Source organism: Nycticebus coucang, chromosome 1 (genome assembly GCF_027406575.1).
Source record: "Nycticebus coucang isolate mNycCou1 chromosome 1, mNycCou1.pri, whole genome shotgun sequence".
In the NCBI taxonomy this organism is placed as follows: domain Eukaryota; kingdom Metazoa; phylum Chordata; class Mammalia; order Primates; family Lorisidae; genus Nycticebus; species Nycticebus coucang.
Genome location: NC_069780.1, coordinates 190,242,997 through 190,263,414, shown reverse-complemented (window position 1 = coordinate 190,263,414; position 20,418 = coordinate 190,242,997). Strand labels below are relative to the sequence as shown.

The following is a 20,418-nucleotide window of genomic DNA, read 5'->3' as shown; positions in this document are numbered from 1 at the left end:
GCTTGAAGGAATGCTGGGTTGAACCCAAGTGTATTTCCTGGCACCACTGCTCAAAAACACATCCTACCCCTGGCCTCACCCAGACTTGACTTCTGAGCTGAAGCTCCGAGTCCAGCTCACAGTTGCTTCCTTGGCTCAGCATTCTGGGGAGCTCCTGGCCTCCACATCCAAACCGGACATCCCCAAGCCCTCCCTCTGCCTCAGGGGCCCTCAGGAGGTCCTTGGGATTCCACATCAAAGCCGCTTAACATTTCAGAATTGAAAATCTCCCTGGAGAGCTGAAAGAGAGCCCAGGGATACCCTCCTTCAGCCCCTGCTTTTGTGGATGGGGAAACCTGGACCCCAGAGGTGCGTTCTGCTAAAGTGAATTTCCGTTTCCCATCATTTGGAATAGAAATTTTCTCTCCAAAAGATAATGATGCAGAAGGAGCTCTACTCAGACCTCTTGGAGATGGAGACTGCACAGCAAAGTCAGGAGTGTGGTAACTGAGGAGGACTTCAAAGGCTTCCTGCTCTCGAGTGGGAACTTCGGGGTCAATCCAAACTGCTTATGGTGGGCAGTGTCCCCGTGGGTCTGATTCCAGCCTCATCCCAGTTTATTAGTAGTAAATGTTAGATTAAAAATACCTGCTTGCTCTGCTGCATGCTTCATATATCCCGGCTCGTTCAAGCTCACCAGAGTCCTTGGAGGGAATGTCCATTCTAGAATTAACAGAACAGAGGCTCACAGATGCCGTGAGACTTGCCCAGTGGTGTACAGCAAGTAGGTACTGGAGCCAGACTTAGAATCGAGCCTTGGAACTTTGTTCTCAGAGGCCAGTGCAGAGGGTGTGAGGCTGTGTATGGACAGAGTCGTTGGCAGACAGGCACCCAACACTGGGCCGGGATGGCCAAGCAGGGCACTTAGGATGCCCTGTAGTGACCGCCAAGCACCCCCTGGTCAAAATCCCCTTGGTGACTCAAGGGGACTTCACACGGTACCTTCTTCCTGTTCTCTCCAGTCTACTTTCTTAAAATTCAACTATTGGTCCAGTTATTTAAAACTAGATTCTGGGCAAAGTGTATATCCATCATCAAATGAAAGAAAAAGTTAATTAATGATTAAATTTAGACTAAAATAGTCTAGTAAGAAAACACCCTTTGCAAAATGTTTTTATCTACATGAAAGTCATTCGGCGGTGTTTTATACATATTGTTTTATTGAATGATGAAACAATCCCTTTTACCGAGGCAAAAACTAAGACAAAGCTCACATCACATTTTTGTTACAATCAGCAATAAAAGGATAATGGCTTTCATTTTTGTAGTAGTAATAATAATAGTAAGTACACATTCATGATCAGATTTGAGTTTCTGAACTACCTGAAGTGGACTTACATCTCTATGACAAATTCAAAATACCACTAAAAAATAATACACTCCAAACATCTTGAGAACAAGTATGCTAGATGCAGACAGCAAATGAAAATGTCAGAAAATGTCAGAAGAAATTTTTCTTCCAGTAGTGTTACCTTGTGCTTTATATGGCAGAGATAATATGATGCCAGCCCACCAACCTCGTTCCAGGCAGAGATGAAAGCACAAATATAGAGGTCACCTTGGAAAAGGAAAAGTAGGTTACACACTCAGCTAATAGAAAAGCTTTCCACCCCACTGCGGTGCTTTTCTGCCGAAGTCTCTTTCTCTAATGTCAATATAACTCCACTATGTTCCTCTCAGAATTTTCCTTTTGCCATCTTTTTACCTGCAGCTTTTCCTTATCGTTACATAACTTTTAGGTCTATCTCCGGTAAACAACGTCTAGCTGTATGTTTTTTCTCAGATCCAGTTCCAGAAATCTAACTTGGCAACTATAATACATTCACGTGTATTATAATCACTATAGTCTGTTTTACTTTTTAAAGATCTGTTATCAATCTTCTTTGCTCTGACTTATTTTTCCTCCTCATCTGTCTTCTCAGAGATCCACAGTGTTAATCCTTTTTTTCTCTGACTTAGAAGTTGTATATTCTAGTCTGTGTTTTAGATAGTACCTTAAAATTTGTAACAGGTGCACATAATTAACAAGGTCCATTAATGTCTCTATCTTCTTGTTGAAAACTAAGTGAAGTCCGATCATTCTTTCTCATCTTTTGTGCTAACTTTGTTTAACTTTTTTTTTTTTTTTTTTTTGCTGCTTTTTCCAAATACTATCCCTTCCTCCAAGATTCGGTTTCCATACTGCTAAAGCGTTCCCTTGTATAACCTCTTCCAGGAAAGCTTGTGAATAATATACCCACTCAGGTTGGTTATTTTAAAAAGTATTTTTCCTCATTTTAATAATTTATAGTATTTCTTTTAACATTTTGAGAACGTGTTTCCATACCTGTCTGTCCTCTCCTGTACTGAGAAGGCGTGTGTCTCACTGGTCCCTGGTCTCTGGTTTTCTGCAGGATTTGCTCTTTGTCTTTGTGAGTGGTAGAGGCTGTGCATTCAGGGTAGGTTGGCTGTCATTTCTCCTGTCTGGGCCTCAGCACATCTCCCAGCCACAGGCCCCGCAGCCTGCTCCAGGCTCACAGTGTCATTGCCCAGTATCTCCTTGTATTTTGTCTTTTTTTCTACCCTTTCTGTTCTATTTTTCTCAAATGTCTATTAAAAGTACATCAAACAGCTTCATTGCAGCTTCTGTGTTTCAACCTTGCGTTCATCTCTTTTACCTCTTTACCCTTCTGTGCTGTTTTATGGGTGATTTCTTGAGCTCTGCCTGACCTCTTCAGCCAGACGGTTCATGCTGTCTGTCTACAGCCATTGAGTTTGTAATTTCAATACATTTATTTTCATCTCGAGAGAGTTGATATGGCTTATTTTAAAAATATGCCCGTTATTTTCTCTTAGCAACCTGCTTGCTTACTATGGGCGCTAATCCTTCTTTTGTTACTTTAATCTCTGCAGATTGTTGTGACATCTGCAGACCTTGCTATGCTAGTTCCACTGCCTGTTATCTCTGTTGACTCTTCCCCATATAGTCCCCTGCCTTCTGTAGTTCATAATTTGTTCTCCCTGGGAGGTCACCTTCAGTAGTAACTGCCCCGACGCCAACTGGGACGTCCCTGCACTCCGGGTATCACTTTCGAGTCTCCCCTGTAAGTAGTAGTATTCTTGCTTCTGCAAGAAGCTCCAGGCCTTTCTCTGGTTTTTTGACCTGATTAATTAATCCTTACTTTGAGGTTCCCATTATGAATCAGATAATGTAATTTCAAGCCCAAACCCATGTTTAGAGTTTGGATTTCTCATTAGAAGGTCCTTGGTAGTTCTGCCAGACTTCTCCACAAAGAACAGCTTTTTGAGGCTCCAATTTTTATTCCAGGGCCTCAGTCCCAGCTTCCCACCTTTTGCAGCTGGACAAACCCTAAAGCCTCACTCAGCCTCTTTAGTACCAAGCTCCCTCTGTGTTTCTGTCCCCAGTAATCCCCTCTGGGTCCATCAGGAACATGGTGAGTGGGTCCAGCAGGCATTTGTTGAGTTCCTACTATTGGTCAGGCAGTCTGTTTGCCTCTGTGAATACAAAGATAAGCAAGATGTGGTTGGTCACTGTCCTCAACCAGCCCTGCACGTGGCCAGGGGCAAATACGTCAGCAAAGACATCACGCATGCTCAGTTCTGCAAGCTCCACCCAGTGGGGTGGTGATCAGGGAGTGAGGCTCACCGGGGCACCAGAAAGAAGTGGGCTGATGTGTGGAATATGATTGATTCTAATTAAAAAGAAAATATTTCTGTAGGAAATTCAAGGACAATTAAATAATCAAAGCACACATGACAGTGTTTGTGACATTACACGTGACAAGTAATTATTGCTCTGGCTTGTTCCTGCCATTGAGAATGACAGTCTTCAGCCAATTAAAATACCAGAGTGGATGTTCCTAGGCAAACACCCCAAAACACATGTTCATGTGAAAAACTCAGCCATCATGTTTTCCTGGAAAGATTTTATCATGGGATGTGTTTTGTATTAATGAAATTTTGTCACTCGGCCACTCTGGTTATTAATCTTTTCTGAATGTTTTTTCATTTTATTAAACCTCAGTTGATATAAGCTACTACTTTTTCTCGGGGATCTCATATTACTTTTTAAATGGACACTAAATTGTGAATGTAGTCCACTTTTATAAGTATTAACATAAATTGTAAGGAATTAATTTTAGATGGAGAGACTACTGGTTGTTAGCATTTGCAAGTGGTTCAAAAGGGAGGGAAGAAGGGAGAGAGGAAGGAGGAAAAGGAGGGAAAGGTAGGGAAAGGTGAGGAGGAGAAAAGAAGAAAAGAGAAAAACAGAGAAAGGGGAGGGAAGGGAAGGAAATAAGCAGGATAATTTTTTGGTGGAGTTTTTTTTCTTTTTATTAATCCAAATAAAATGTATGAATATTTGCTTTTATGTGGAGGATCCGCCTTAACTGGGTCAGGGACAATGGCCTTTATCCCCTGCTTTTTCTACCACAATGTGCTGCTCATTCGTTCCGCCCCCCAGCCCTGTGATGGAGCGTCCCATAAACTTAGATTCCCCCTCCTTTCACATCTCCCAGAGGCAGTCGGAGGACGCAAGGACTGACATTGATGCTCAGGAAAGGGAAGAAACAGATTTGGCTGAAATGATTTTAATTGCCTGAGGATTGTCATTTGGGGCTAAACCAAAGATCAAAGCGAATGACTCCACTGGGCTCATAGCAGGCGTTTTCTCCTTTTCACTTGAACAGCTCCATCTGAATAATGGCCAAAATATTCTTGAGGTGTTATCACTTACAAGGTTTAATTATCATGGTCTGAATTTTGATAAATATTTTTCTACCAGGGCCTTTATTTTAATACTTAACCCAAAACAGAATAAACAGAAGCAAATGTTCGTTTCAAAAGCCAAGTTGTAATTTTTACAGAGCTGCAAGTGAGTCAGTGTTCTCTTTTTCCTTTATCAGATTCCTTCCATTTCGAGATCTTAGTCTTTTTTTCTCCTCTTCTTCCTGTCACTGGTTTCTTCAGTTCCCTCCACCAACTCCGCCTCCTCTCCCCCCTCGTCACTGCAACTATCGTATCTCCCTCATCTACCTCCCTGTCCTTGTCACCAGCAGTGTTTACCAATTTTTATACTGCAGAAGAGTTTTTTGTCTACTTTGTGACAGAGAAAGAATGCTAGCAGCTTGCCTCTCCGACCTGGAGAACAATGAATATTTGGCATAAAGTTAAAAATGACTGCTTGGAAGGTTTATGGGAGAAGGAACCAAGGGCAGCACATCCGTTGTCCTGAACCCGCGTGTGCCAAACCTCACACGTCGAGTGAGCAGCTCCAGTCTGTCATTTTGCCCAGCAAATCACATGAGCAGAAAGAAAAATCCTTGCACGTCTGCTCATGTCTGTTTCAGGGAATGGCTGAATATAATACGTTCTATTAGAGCATGTTTGGCAAGATTAGCAGCACGTATTCTTCCAAAAATGTAAGCAGAAGAACTTGATTTAATTTTTGTAATTTCAAAACGATGAACACATAATACCTAGGTCATATGTACCTAATTGACAGTGATGCAGAATCTGAGCTAGATTTAAATGTTTCTCCTCAAGTGGTAAACTTTTTTACTTTGTGCTCTTAATACTTTTATTATCCTATCAATTTCACACACACAAACGCATTGATTTTTAATAATTTTCTCTTAAAGAAAGACTTTAATTCTAGTTAATCAGGCTGCAAATACATAAAAATGTCTCAGTTTCCCAGGATCAAACCCAATGCCTTCATTTATTGGACCCTGAGCTAGGGAGGGTGATGTTCTATTTACATCTTGTCCCTTTACACATTACCATAGCTTCTCCTGCAGAAGATAGCTCCGATTGTGTTCTGTGATATTAATATTATTAGAAGTACCATGCATTAAAGAATAATAATAAATATTTGCAGGAGAATGTTTTCTGGCTAAATGACCCTCTGAGACATTTAATATTCAGAGCATTAAGGCCAACCCTATTGGATGACAGATTTAAGGCCACCAACCCCTTTCCTGGTGCAGAAGCCCAAAGTGCAGAACTGGCTCCCTCTCTCATTGCTAGCCGGAAGGCTCCTTGCAGAGCTGGGCCTGGTGCGCCCCCTGCTGCCAGCCAGCAGTTCTGCTCCTGGCGGCCCCTGCAGCCCAGGGCGCACCTTTTGGGCTCTAGGACAGGTGATGGGAAAAGTCTGGGAAGGGCCTGGGAAAATCAGCCCCAGGACCAAGCCAGAAACCTCGCCCTTGTGTCAGCATTGATGGGGCATGTATGCCATAGGCAGTCTTTGTCTAGAAAGACAAGGACTACAGTGGAAAGAGAAGAAAAGAGGGGATTCTGTTGTGGTTGTTGTTTATATAGATCAGTGTATAAAGCAAACAGATATTTAGTCATTAACAGGTTTCTGAGAAATAATGTTTTCTTCAATGAATTAACAGGAAGATGCAACATTTATAGGTCCAGTTCCATACTATCTAAGTCCCTTAAACCTGTGAAAAGACCACGGAGGCAAGTACAATTATTATCCCCATGTTAGACGAAGAAATTAAGATGAGAGAGGATGATTCACTCGCAGAAAGTCTCACGGCTCTGGGGGTTGAACCCAGGCCACTGGCTGGTCCATTACCATGTGATCTGCTCTCAGCCTGCAGAATCTCATTTAACTGCACTGACATTTAACATATGGCCGTGCTTATAGCAACAATATTTTTAGGAAAAAATGCTAAAAGAAAATGTAGAAGAGGTAGAGAAATGTAAGTGCCGTTTATTAGAACGGTTCAGTAGTATTCTCTATTCTCTATTATTGAGAGAATAATAGTATTCTCTATTCCCATCTAATTGTACGGATGCGTAGCAGGTTCACTGTGAGGTTAACTGAGTGGTACAAGTCAGACAGAACGCAGTAATTTATTTATGCCTTCTTCTGAATTTTTTAAATATTATTTCTTTACATTTCTGAGACACATAGTCTTGGGACCACAGCCTCTGTAGTATAAAAGTTAGCACGCCGAGTTCTGGGGAACTCTTAAGTCCTGCTCGTCACGTCGGTAGCATGTTTCCCCAAGGTCCATGGAGAGTAGGTGTCACCCACACCTCAGCAGAAGTCACCATGCTGCTGCCCCCTCGCCCAGAGGATGGTGAGAACCATAATCCCTGGAGAGGCGGCCCTCTGGCTCAGGGGCCTCCACTGAGACCCCACAGAGCAGCATCTGGCCCACAGCACGTGGAGCATGAATGCCAGCCATCAACCACCTCAATTCCTTCTTGTATCAAGAAAATTCTCCAATACCCACATTCATAGCAGCGGTCCTTACAACAGCCCAGAGGTGAAGCCACTCAGTGTCCATCGACAGGTGAATAGATAAAACAATGTGAGAGACATACACAGTGGAATGGAGCCTTTTAAAAGAAGGAAATCCTGCCCTAACACTGACATTATCCTGAGCCAGTCACAAAAGGCCATCTCCTACCACATGATGTCACTCGCAGGATGTAAGCAGAGATGAGCGTCAGAGAACAGTGGTGGCTGCCAGGGGCTGGCAGGAGGGAGTGATGGGGAGTCTTGTTATTCCACGATAGAAGGTTTCAGTTTTGTGAGTTTAAAAATTCTACAGGTGATGAATGTAATTGTCACTACTGAACTACACCTTTGACATGGTGCAGGGATGTCCAAACTGTTGGCCTCTCTGTGCCGTATTGGAAGAAGAAGCGTTGTCTTGGGTCACACATTAAATACATAAAGTAACGAAAGATGAAGAGCAAAAAAAGAGGCTGTGCATAATTTTCATGGTATCCTCCACGGATACGCAAAACAGTCCTTACCTGATCCACCTGCAGGGCGCAGGATAGACGCCACCAGCAGATGGTAAATTTTATATGTGTCACATGTTTCTTGACACTTTTGAAAATTGTTTAGAAATTTATTTTTACAAAAAGCTTTTCTGTGTAGGAGAAAGCCCACACAAGAGAGCCTGAAGCACGGCCTTCGCAGCTCATGCCCTAGACCTTAGAATGTCGTCTGTGTAGACACAGACACCAAACTGAATCTGTGGTCTGGGCTGTGTTCTCGTGACCAGATGATGCAGCAGTGAAAAGGGCAGAAAACATGCTGGGCTGTTTTCTGTATCAGTCAGCTGAATTTATGATAACGTTCATCACAGCTCTGATGAGAGACCCGGAGTATCCTTCAGGGCGATTTAATTAACCAATGTTTTTCCTTTGCCAAAAAGAATCACTTAAAAACGTAATGTCAGCTCTATGTCAGATGTACAAACACATCATACCTTTGTCACAGAAATTTAATTTGTTCCCAATTTGTAGCAATAACACCAACATAATTTTAATAAGGTCTGTGACTTAGAACGGGTCCTCGGGGAGGATGGAATCCACTTGTTCAGTCTAAGAACATCCTTGGTGCTTGTCGTGGTTTTAAAAATGTCGTTCAGAAACTGAAGAGGAACGGTAACAGGGCACTGGGTCTCTTTTTCTTTCCCTCTCCTCCAGCAATGCAGCACTAAAGCCTCTCCCCCGCTCATGTGGCTCCTGAAGTCCTCCGGCATCATTGCCAACCGGCCGTGGCCGCGAATCTTTCTCACGGTTGTCACCACGGCCATCGTATTAACCATGGCCGTGTTCAACATGGTAAGTCCGGGGTGGGGTGGGGGGGCGGTTAGGGCTGATGTCAGGTAGGGCATCACTCCCTTCCATAAAATGTGCCCACAGCTCCTTTGCGATACCAAATGCTGTCTATCATCTTCAGTGGTCCCTTTAAGGAAGGTGCTTTCTGGAAGCCAGCTTCAGAGACGGGGCAGCTCCTCGGAACAGTTTCCCACGACCTTGCTTGTGGTGGCTACGACATGGGCTATCTGCAGGGAAGCTATGAGGAAGTGTGGGACCCTCAAACTAAATGTCCTGCTCTGCAATTTAAAAATCCTGATCACAGCAGGCCAGCTACTGGGAGACGTTTTCCTTAAACTTCTGCAGGCTCCATTTTTACTTTCTTAGAAATAACAACTAAGACTTCTCTGCCAAGGTGCTTCCAAGGATTAAAGGAACCAGTGTTCCTGTCACACTTAGGACAATTCTGGGCATTTTGTAAATATCCACCCAATGGTCCCTCTTACTGTGTCAGTGTCACATAACTGGTATCTCCCCCAAGACAGACACCAAGATCAGCTGTGTGCTTTAAGACACAGACCATAGGTACTTTAATAATAATAACATATTTTTCATAAAGTAGCAAGCAATCATTCAGCAAAGAGAAATATTTATTGAACATGAAAAGTGCCTGGTACATTGCTTGGTGCTCAGAGCCCAGGGATGTTCCTCTACTTTCCAAGAGTCCCCAGCTGAGGGTGGCGGATAGGCAATTAGTGGACTCATATGAAGTCATCCTGGGATAGGCTGGAGGTGGCAACCACAGCTTGTAGAGAGCACTGGCCCTCCTCACTGGGCACTGATCCTTGTCCCTGAGCACTGGCCCTCGTCCCTGAGCGCTGTCCATTGTCCCTGAACACTGGCCCTCATCCCTGAGCGCTGGCCTTCCTCACTCAATACTGGCCCTTGTCCCTGAGCACTGGCCCTCGTCCCTGAACACTGGCCTTCTCACTCAGCACTGGCCCTTATCCCTGAGCACTGGCCCTTGTCCCTGAGACTGGCCCTCATCCCTGAGCACTGGCGTTCCTCACTGAGCACTGGCCCTCCTCACTGAGCGCTGGCCTTCCTCACTGAGCACTGGCCCTCGTCCCTGAGAACTGGCCCTCATCCCTGAGCACTGGCCTTCCTCACTGAGCACTGGCCCTTGTCCCTGAGTGCTGGCCCTCGTTCCTGAGCGCTGGCCTTCCTCACTGAGCGCTGGCCTTCCTCACTGAGCACTGGCCCTCGTCCCTGAGCGCTGGCCTTCCTCACTGAGCACTGGCCCTCTTCCCTGAGCGCTGGCCCTCCTCACTGAGCACTGGCCCTCATCCCTGAGCACTGGCCCTCGTCCCTGAGAACTGGCCCTCATCCCTGAGCATTGGCCCTCATCCCTGAGCGCTGGCTCTCCTCACTGAGCACTGGCCCTCGTCCCTGAGCACTGGCCCTTGTCCCTGAGCACTGGCCCTCGTCCCTGAGCGCTGGCCCTCGTCCCTGAGTGCTGGCCCTCGTTCCTGAGCGCTGGCCCTCCTCACTGAGCGCTGGCCTTCCTCACTGAGCACTGGCCCTCGTCCCTGAGCGCTGGCCTTCCTCACTGAGCACTGGCCCTCGTCCCTGAGCGCTGGCCCTCCTCACTGAGCTCTGGCCCTCGTCCCTGAGAACTGGCCCTCATCCCTGAGCATTGGCCCTCGTCCCTGAGCGCTGGCTCTCCTCACTGAGCACTGGCCCTCGTCCCTGAGCGCTGGCCCTCGTCCCTGAGTGCTGGCCCTCGTTCCTGAGCGCTGGCCCTCCTCACTGAGCGCTGGCCTTCCTCACTGAGCACTGGCCCTCGTCCCTGAGCGCTGGCCTTCCTCACTGAGCACTGGCCCTCGTCCCTGAGCGCTGGCCCTCCTCACTGAGCACTGGCCCTCGTCCCTGAGAACTGGCCCTCATCCCTGAGCATTGGCCCTCGTCCCTGAGCGCTGGCTCTCCTCACTGAGCACTGGCCCTCGTCCCTGAGCACTGGCCCTTGTCCCTGAGCACTGGCCCTCGTCCCTGAGCGCTGGCCCTCGTCCCTGAGTGCTGGCCCTCGTTCCTGAGTGCTGGCCCTCCTCATTGAGCGCTGGCCCTCCTCACTGAGCACTGGCCCTTGTCCCTGAGCACTGGCCCTTGTCCCTGAGAACTGGCCCTCGTTCCTGAGCGCTGGCCCTCCTCACTGAGTGCTGGCCTTCCTCACTGAGCACTGTCCCTTGTCCCTGAGCACTGGCCCTATCACTGAGTGCTGGCCCTCGTCCCTGAGCACTGGCCCTTGTCCCTGAGTGTTGGCCCTTGTTCCTGAGCACTGGCCCTCCTCACTGAGCACTGGCCTTCCTCAGTGAGCACTGGCCCTCCTCACTGAGCACTGGCCCTCGTCCCTGAGCACTGGCCCTCCTCACTGAGCACTGTCCCTCGTCCCTGAGCGCTGGCCCTCCTCACTGAGCACTAGCCCTCGTCCCTGAGCGCTGGCCCTCATCCCTGAGCGCTGGCCCTCCTCACTGAGCCACTGGCCCTCATCCCTGAGTGCTGACCTTCATCGCTGGCCAGCAGCAGCACATCCGAATCAGGGGACAAGACATTTCACATGACTTAAACATACCGAAGAATGAGGTTTTTTTCCTTTCTTCTTTTATTGTATAAGTTTAAGATGTAGAACATGACATTTTGGTGTGTATGTGTGAGAAAATCTACACACAGTGAAGTGAGTGCTGCAGGTGACGATCTAACATACCCATCACCTTATCTCTTTGGTGTGTGTATAGCAAGAGCACCTGAAATCCACTCTCTGAGCAGATTTTCAGTATACAACACAATGTTATTAACTGCAGCCTTCCAGCTCCAGGTCCCATCTCTGAGTTACTCATCCTGCATGACTGCAACTTTGTACTCTGTGGCCGACATCTCGTTTCCCCACCGCCTCGCTGCTAGTAACTACCATCCTGCTCTCTGTTTGTATGAACTCAGCTTTTGTAGATTCCACATATAAGTGAGATCACACAGTATCTGTCTTTCTGCGCTTTGATTATTTCACTTGGCATAATGTCCTCCAGGTCCATCCATGTTATTGCAAATGACAGGATTTCGTTCTTTTTTATGGCTGGATAATATTTAAAGAGAAGAAAACCATATTTAGTATCATAAATGTGACTTCCAGTGTTGCTTTTCTTCTTCACAAAGAAAGAAGTTCATTGTCAAGAAAGGTAGAGAAGTCTGCAGAAGACACATTGAAAGTATGATGGATGGTTTTTGATAAAGAAATGAAATAAGGTTTTGTCCATCTACAGGGCTACGTCTGCAGCAATGGAAACAAGGAACGAGATAAATTACATGTATTTTTTCTTTCCTATCCATCTGTGCAGAGGAAGGGAAAACCAAGCTGCTCAGGCAGTTACTGTCTCCACAGTGCTGAGGAAATGCTGATTTTATGGATACCTGGTGCCATGAAATTAGTGGTTATTTTCCATCTGGGTACTTCTCTGGCACCTATGTCAAAGAAAAATCATAAAACAGCATGAAAGCTGACCCTGTGTATATATTAGAGAGAAAATAATATCACCTTTTTGTAGAGCTTTCTTACAATTTCTTATTAATTACAGAAGAAGCAGCACTTGTCCGTAGGACTCTGCCTCTGATCACACCTGAGGATTTATACTGCCTCACCTCTCATACTACGCCAGAGGTGCTGACGCAATGGGCAGAAGGCTGAAACAGGGCAGGCAGGTCAGGAGGGAGCCCCTGTGGGGGTGGGTGCACCTCTCCCTCACTCACCAAGAAGTCAGGGGAGGCCACAGCTGCTGAGGATGTCGTTGGAGCCCAGTCCTCACCTACATGTTCAGTGCTCCCAGGACTGTTTACATATCTTCTCTCCTAGCCCCACGTCACATTGTTGTTACAGACTACTGTGAGCAACTGTGTGCTAACAAATTGGGAAGCCTAGAAGAAACTGTCCAATTCCTAGACACATACAACTAATGAAGATTGAACCAGCAAGAGATCCAAACTGAACAGACAGAAAAACAAGTAACAAGATAGAATCAGTAATAAAAAGTCTCCCATCAAAGAAAAGGCGAGGACCTGACAGCTTCACAGCTGAATTCTGTCACACATTTAAAAAATAATTACTACCGGGCGGCGCCTGTGGCTCAGTGAGTAGGGCGCCAGCCCCATATGCCGAGGGTGGCGGGTTCAAACCCAGCCCCGGCCAAACTGCAACCAAAAAATAGCCGGGCGTTGTGGCGGGCGCCTGTAGTCCCAGCTGCTCGGGAGGCTGAGGCAAGAGAATCGCGTAAGCCCAAGAGTTAAGAGGTTGCTGTGAGCCGTGTGACGCCACGGCACTCTACCCGAGGGCGGTACAGTGAGACTCTGTCTCTACAAAAAAAAAAAATAATAATAATTACTACCAATCCTACTCAAACTATTCCAGAAAATTGAAGAGGAGGGAATACTTCCCAATTGTTTCTATGAGGCCCCGTATCATCCTGATACCAAAACCAGACAAAGACACAACAACGAAAAAGAAAACTTCAGGCCATATCTCTGATAAACACAGGAGCAAAAATCCTCAACAAAATGTTAGCAGGCAGAATTAAACAACACATTAAAAGGATTATTCATCATGATTAAGTGGGATTCATCTTAGGCATGCAAGGATGGTTCAAAATACAAAAGCAATTAATGTGGCACATCATATTAACAAAATAGGGGACAAAAATCATATAGTAATTTCAAATGATTCTGGAAAAGCATTCAGTAAAATCTAATATCCGTTCACAGTGAAAACTCTCAACTGAATACAGAAAAAACATACCTCAATATGATAAAAGCCATGTACAGTAGATACAGTATCATACCAGATAAGGAAAAACTGAAAACTTTTTCCCTAAGATATGGAACAAATCAAGGATGCTGCTTTAATCACTGTTATACAACATAGTACTGGAAAATCTAGCTAGAGCAGTCAGACAAAATAAATCAAAGGCATCCAAATTGCAAAGAAAGAGGTCAGAATATTCTTGTTTGCAGACAATATGGTCTTATATTTAGAGAAACCTAAAGACTCTACCAAAAAACTCTTAGAATGGATAAATTCAATAAGGTTGTAAGATACAAAATCAAGATAAAACATCAGTATCTTTTCTATATGTCAACCGAACAATCTGAAAAAAAACAAGAAAGAATTTTCAGTTACAATAGCTAAAAAGAAAATAAAATACCTAAGAATAAACATAACTCCAAAAGTAGAATATCTTACATTGAAAAGTAAAACATTGATAATGTTTCATGTTCATGGGTTAGAAGAATCGATCCTGTTAAAATGTCCATGTTGTCTAAAGCAACCTACAGATTCAAGGCAATCCCTATCAAAATACCAATGACATTTTTCACAGAAATAGAAAAAAAATCCGAAAATTTATATGGAACTACAAAAGACCCAGAATATCTAGTGCCATCCTGAGCAAAAAGAACAAAACTGGAAGAATCACATTACCTGACCTCAAATTATACTACAGAGCTGTAGCAACCAAAACAGTGTGGTACTTGTATAAAAAACAGACACACAGAACAATGCCAGAGTAGATAACCCAGAGAAAGGTCATACATCTAGAGCAAACTCAATTTTCATGAAGTTGTCAAACACATACAGTGGAGAAAGGAGAGTTTCCTCGATAAATGTGCTAAGAAATCTGGTGCAGGAAATCTGTAAATCCATGTGCAGAAAAATGAAACTAGACCCTTATCTCTTGTCTTATATAAAACTCAAATCAAAATGGATTAATTAAACTATGAAACTATTAAAAGAAAACATTGGGGAAACACTCTAGGATGTTGGTCTAAGCAAAGATTTCTTGAGTAATACCTCAAAAGCACAGGTAACCAAAGCAGAAATGGACAGTTGGTATCACAAAAAGCTAAAAAGCTTTTGCACAGCAAAGGAAATGATCATAAAAGTGAAGAGACAAGCCACAGAATGGGAAACAATACACTATTTGCAAACTACTTATTTAACAAGGAATTAAAACTAAAATATATAAGGAGCTTCAACAACTCAATAAAAAAATCAAATAATCTTATTAATAATGGGAAAATGATCTGAGTAGATGTTTCTCGAAAGAAGACATACAAATGGCGAATAGGTATATGAAAAATGCTCAACATCATTAGTCATCAGAGAAATTCTTTTTTTTTTTTTTGAGACAGACTCTCACTTTGTCACCCTCAGTAGAATGCTGTGGCTTCATAGCACACAGTAACCTCAAACCCCTGGGCTCAAGCAATTCTCTGGTCTCAGCCTCCCAAGTAGCTGGGACTAAGGCGCCAGGCAATGCCCGTCTGTTTTTAGAGATGGGGTCTTGTTCTTGCTCAGGCTGTTCTCCAACTCCTTAGCTCGGCCTCCCAAAGTGCTGGGATTACAGGCATGAGCCACCATACCTGGCCTTCATCAGAGAAATTCAAATCAAAACTACAGTAATTTCATCTTACTCCTGTTAAAATGGCTTTCATCCAAAAGAGAGGCCATAGGAATACTGGCCAGGATGTGGAGAAAGGGGAACCTTCATACACTATTAGTGGAAAGTAAATTAGAATAACCACTATGGAGAACACTATGGAAGCTCCTCAAAAAACTAAAATCTACCATATCATCCAGCTACACATTTGAGGGGTATATGTCCAAAAGAATTGAAATTTGTATTTCAAAAAGATACCTGCATTCCCATCACTTCCATGTTTACTGCAGCACTATTCACAGTAGCCAAGATTTGGAAACAGCTAAGTGTCCGTCTCTGGTTGTATGGACAAAGAAAATGTGGTATATATACACAATGGACAATTATGCAGCCATAAAAAAGAATGAAATTCTGTCATTTGCAGCAACTTGGATGGAAATAGAGGACATTATGTTAAGGGAAATAAGCAAAGCACAGAAAGGCAATTTTTACATGTTCTCACTCTTGAATAGGAGCTAAAAGTTAAAACAATTGATGTCATGGAAATTGAGAGTAGAATAACGGTTTGCAGGGGTTGGGAAGAATAGCAGGGAGAGGAAATAAAATTGGGATTGCTAATGGGTGCAAAGATACGATTGGATGAAATGAACAGGGTGACCACAGACAACACTACATTATTCTATACTTTAAAATGACTAAGAGTGGGGTGGCGCCTGTGGCTCAAAGGAGTAGGGCACTGGCCCCATACACCGGAGGTGGTGGGTTCAAACCCAGCCCTGGCCAAAAACTGCAAAAAATAAAAAAATAAGAGTGGAATTGGAATGTTATTAACACAGTAAGACTCCCCAACCCCTCTGATTTCATTTTTATACACTGTGTGCCTACATCAAAACATCACATTTACTCCATAAATACACACAGCTGTTATAAACTCTTACAGTAATAAAAATAAGTTAAAACTATCTGTCTAGAGGTAAGTCGTGTAAGTGGAATCACAGACCAGGTCTGTGCTCTGTGCTGTGGCTCAGTTCACGGGGCACGCTGTATTCAGCCGCTCATTCTGGGGTCCTGATACTGGTGACCATTACTTAAGAGATAATTATCTTTATTCTCTCAGTAGTATTTTTTAATTAAAATTTTCTTTCTAATAATGCTGTGAATATATGTATTGTCTGAAGTTTTTAATGCCTTAGAGTCTGAGCTGCCAAATACTCACAAATAGATAAAAAATGTGGAAGCTGATGATTGCATTTAGCCCATGAAATTAATTTTCATTCTTACAATCAAAAATTCATAGAACTCCATTGACTCATTAAATGATTGAACCAAGATGACAAAGATAATGCAAAAAAGAGACAGAGGGAGGGAGGGGGGAGGGAGGAAACATCAAAGGCTCTGATTTCATGGTGGAGAGTTGAACATATACATGGTGATATCAACTTCAAATAAAGTTCTAACCAGACTCTGCCCTGTCTTTCCATTTTCTTTAGCATCTGTCTTGAAGTTCTGGAATTCTCTATTGAATATGTAGCACAATAAATAATTAGTTATTCCATAGAAATCCTCAAGTCCACATAAAGCATCTTGTGCATAAGGAACACAGAAATTTATAAATGTAGTACCCGCCTACTGTCTTTTAATCTAATTTTAGCTAATTCATTGATAATTTTTTAAAAATCTTCTCTTTGCAGTTTTTCCTGAGTGACTCAGAGGAAACAATCCCTCCAGCAGCCAACACAACAAACACCAGTTTTCCTGCCTCAAACAATCAGGCCGCAGTTCTGAGTGCACAAAATTTATTTTTCCTCCCGGTAAGAACGTTGTGGTCATTACTGCTTTTGCTGTGTCTGTGCTAGTGGACTGGGGGACACACAGCCTGCATCTCGAATCTGTGTACACGGCTTTTCTCCTCTGGTGTCAGTCCCTGGGGAGGTCCTGAATTTGCCCATTCCAGTCTTTGCTACAAGTCCCAGCCCTGGGTGACGAGCTGCACAATGTTATTTTTATGCTTCCACTGGTAATGTTTGCCTCTGTCTTATTAACTGCTGCAGCCCTGCTCACTGCTAGCGTGTATCCTGCCATAGGCACTGGATTCTATGTCATTGAATTTCTGAGTTTATTGCTTATAGACATTACTAATTGTTCCAGTGAATTAATATTATCCCCCCAAAGCTGCAGTAATGGGGTCCCCACCTCATTTTCCTGCCTCTCCTTTGGCAACAAATGCTGTCCATTTCTGAATAATTCTTACTCACTGACTCATTTTAATCAGTGTCTCAAAGAACCTAGATTGAAATGTCAAATGTATTAACACATCTTTTAAAGGAGAAGAGTTAGATCAGTTATTTACTGCTTTAATAGCTTCATTTTTTTCATAAATTGTGCGATCAAAAAAGGTGATTTGCTGCTTGCCTTCTCATTTTCTGAACGATCACCCAAAAGTAGCACAGATTATTCCCATTTAGTTTCCATCCAAACTAGTTTTGAGAATGCTAAATGAACTATTTGGGGGAATTGAAATTGATCATTTAATATGTATACTTTCAAAATTCCCTACAAATATTTCAAAAATCCATTAGATAAGGCAATAAGGGAGATTGTTAACAATTCTTCTTTCACTGGTTTGCTTCCTTGATATAAACCTTTAGTCCTTTGTCCCTTCTCATTTTACCTTCCTGGAAAGCTCACAATGCAATGCAGACACATGTGGAGAAGGCCTCTGGTATTCCATCTACTAATAGAAGATTACTGAGCCCTCGACTAGTTAATAGGAAAGGCGATCAAGGTCCGCTAGCCGCGTCACCCTGGGCTTGGGCAGGGGAAGAGAGCCTGGTGTTGGCTTCACCCCTCACCTAAGGGTCCCTGCCCTTCAAATTGGACATCATCATAAGCCCCAGCCGGATTAAACATTCTCTTTTCTATTTACGTACGTGAAAGGTGAAAAGTAGGATTCATAGTGAGGGTTTACTGTCTGTCATCTTACCTTGGGTGATTTGGAACCCCTGTCTTTAGAGGAATATTTAAGCTAACAGTGTGGTATGCCTCTTTTTTTTCCTTGAACCAGTGGCATCAGCACTCCCAGGATCCCTAGGCCAATGCAGAGAGAGTAAACCCATCACACAAGCCCCTTCCAGCATTCACATGGCACTTTAAGTTTAAAAGGTCAAAGTAAAGATGAGTTTTCACAGGAAAAAAAAAAAATCTGTCAAGAATTGTTTAGAAAAAACTCTCCTTCCAATGTATTTGGGTAAAACAATTCAACAGGCTTGGCATCACCAAAAGATGAATTTCTTATAGGTATATCTGTAAACTATCTTATTTGCAATTTATGGAAATAATTAGAAACTCCAGATGGGGAAATGCAACATTTTTGCAATCTTAAAAGATTCTGGAAAAAAAAAAAAATCTCATAGTGTCTATAAATCTCATAGGATTTTAGTAAAGGGGCTCCTGACATTCCAGTAATAAGCCCTCTGAATGAAGGTTGTGGCCAGCCTCGTGTTCTCACATGTGGAAGCTGGACCATGGCTACATGAGGACATATGTGGCATAATGGACATTGAAGACTTGGAAGGGGGTGGGGGCAGGTGAGTGAGGAAAAATTACCTGTGGGGTACAAGGTGTGCTATTCAGGGGACAGGTTCAGAACCCCCATGGGGTACAAGGTGTGCTACTCGGGGGACGAGTACAGAACCCCCATGGGGTACAAGGTGTGCTACTTGGGGGATGGGTATAGAACCCCCATGGGGTGCAAGGTGTGCTACTCAGGGAATGAGTACAGAACCCCTGGGGGGTACAAGGTGTGCTGTTCAGGAGATGGGTACAGAACCCCCGTGAGGTACAAGGTGTGCTACTCAGGGGACAGGTACAGAACCCCCGTGGGGTACAAGGTGTGCTACTCAGGGGACGGGTACAGAACCCCTGTGAAGTACAAGGTGTGGTATTCACGGGACGGGTTCAGAACCCCAGACTTCACCACTATACAATATATACCTGCAATGGAATTCAACTTTTACCCCCTAATTCTATTAAAATTTTTTTTAAAAAAGAAAAAAGAAGGAAGGCAATGTCCAGCTTTGCATGTACAAGTGACATAAAAATTGCATTTATTAATGATTCCATCACAAGTTTTAGAATTTCAGAGGAGCTTGGAAACATCCTGGCTTCCTCTTGAATGCATCCAAAGGAGAATTAGGAAAACCATGTTGTGTGTATACAGCACATAAGCATCACTCCTCTCAAACCCCATGTTATCTGATACCTGAAATCGAGAGTGATGAATAGTGTCAATTCAGTACTGGTGGTAGGACAAAGTGACCCAATTCTTCTTGATGGCAATTATGATAACCGTCAAAAAAAGTCTAAAAAAGATGAACATTTCACCTTGCAATACCAATTTTGGAAATTAGTTTTAAAGGTGGAAAGATTTCCTCCAAAAAGGTGTTTATCGAAGTGTTTATATAACATCAACAACAGCAAAGTAAAAAAAAAAACAAAAGAAAGAAAATAACCTGAAAGTTAGATCAAACTGACTTTTAAAATAAATGCCTTTATTTTAAAATAAAATGAAACAAGACAATAAAGTTATACCCAGACATTATGAAATATGTTATAAAAATATGTAATAACATATAAACATATATTTGTGATAAATAATTAATCGAAAAATTTTTTAAACTCTAAGAACGAATTTTGAAATGTGACATCTTCTGCATCTCCATGAGCATTGACTCATATTTCAAACTAGGGTTACTGGAGGAACCTTTAAAGTCCTACTCCCTCACATTGCCCCCTAAACCACATATAACACACCCCTTGGTTCATACACACACTCACGTAGGGGGTTCTTTTCCTACCTTCCCCTTTGATCAGGCCTAATTGGTTATCTTTCATTCTAACAGTGTTTTTCAAGCATAATTTCAGCAACAAAACCCTTTTAAACCTCAGAACTTACATATAGCCTTAGATTATCATAATAATAATTGCAGGATGTATGTAGCTTCCCATGGGCCAGGCCGTGTCTGAACCACTGTCTCACTAAATCTCCACAAGCATCCTCTGGGTAGGTGTTGTCACCACCTGTATTTTGAGTGGTTTACGGAAGATAACAATTGTCTCGGAGGTTCAAATGAGCTGCCTTGAGGAATAGTTTGGGGCTGGAGGTCTGCATAGGGATGTTACGCTATTGTCATTTTTAAGAAATAAATGACATTTTCTTATAATGGCATGTCTCCTCTTTAGATTTTCAAAATTTTATTTCTAAAAAGTGTTTGGAAATATAATTCATCATGCCAGGCTGGGTCAGAAAGGCATGGAATGAGTAACT

The 20,418-nt window shown here is 43.3% G+C and overlaps 1 protein-coding gene across 1 annotated transcript in view; it reads left to right on the top strand.

The window, feature by feature from the left end:
* ADCY2 (adenylate cyclase 2) overlaps positions 1–20,418 on the top strand; it is a 458,247-nt gene that overhangs the window by 384,578 nt on the left and 53,251 nt on the right. Inside the window, exons 16-17 of the mRNA XM_053593134.1 lie at positions 8,503–8,640; positions 16,784–16,903. Coding sequence (XP_053449109.1) covers positions 8,503–8,640; positions 16,784–16,903 — 258 coding nt within the window. The remainder of the gene's footprint in view (positions 1–8,502; positions 8,641–16,783; positions 16,904–20,418) is intronic.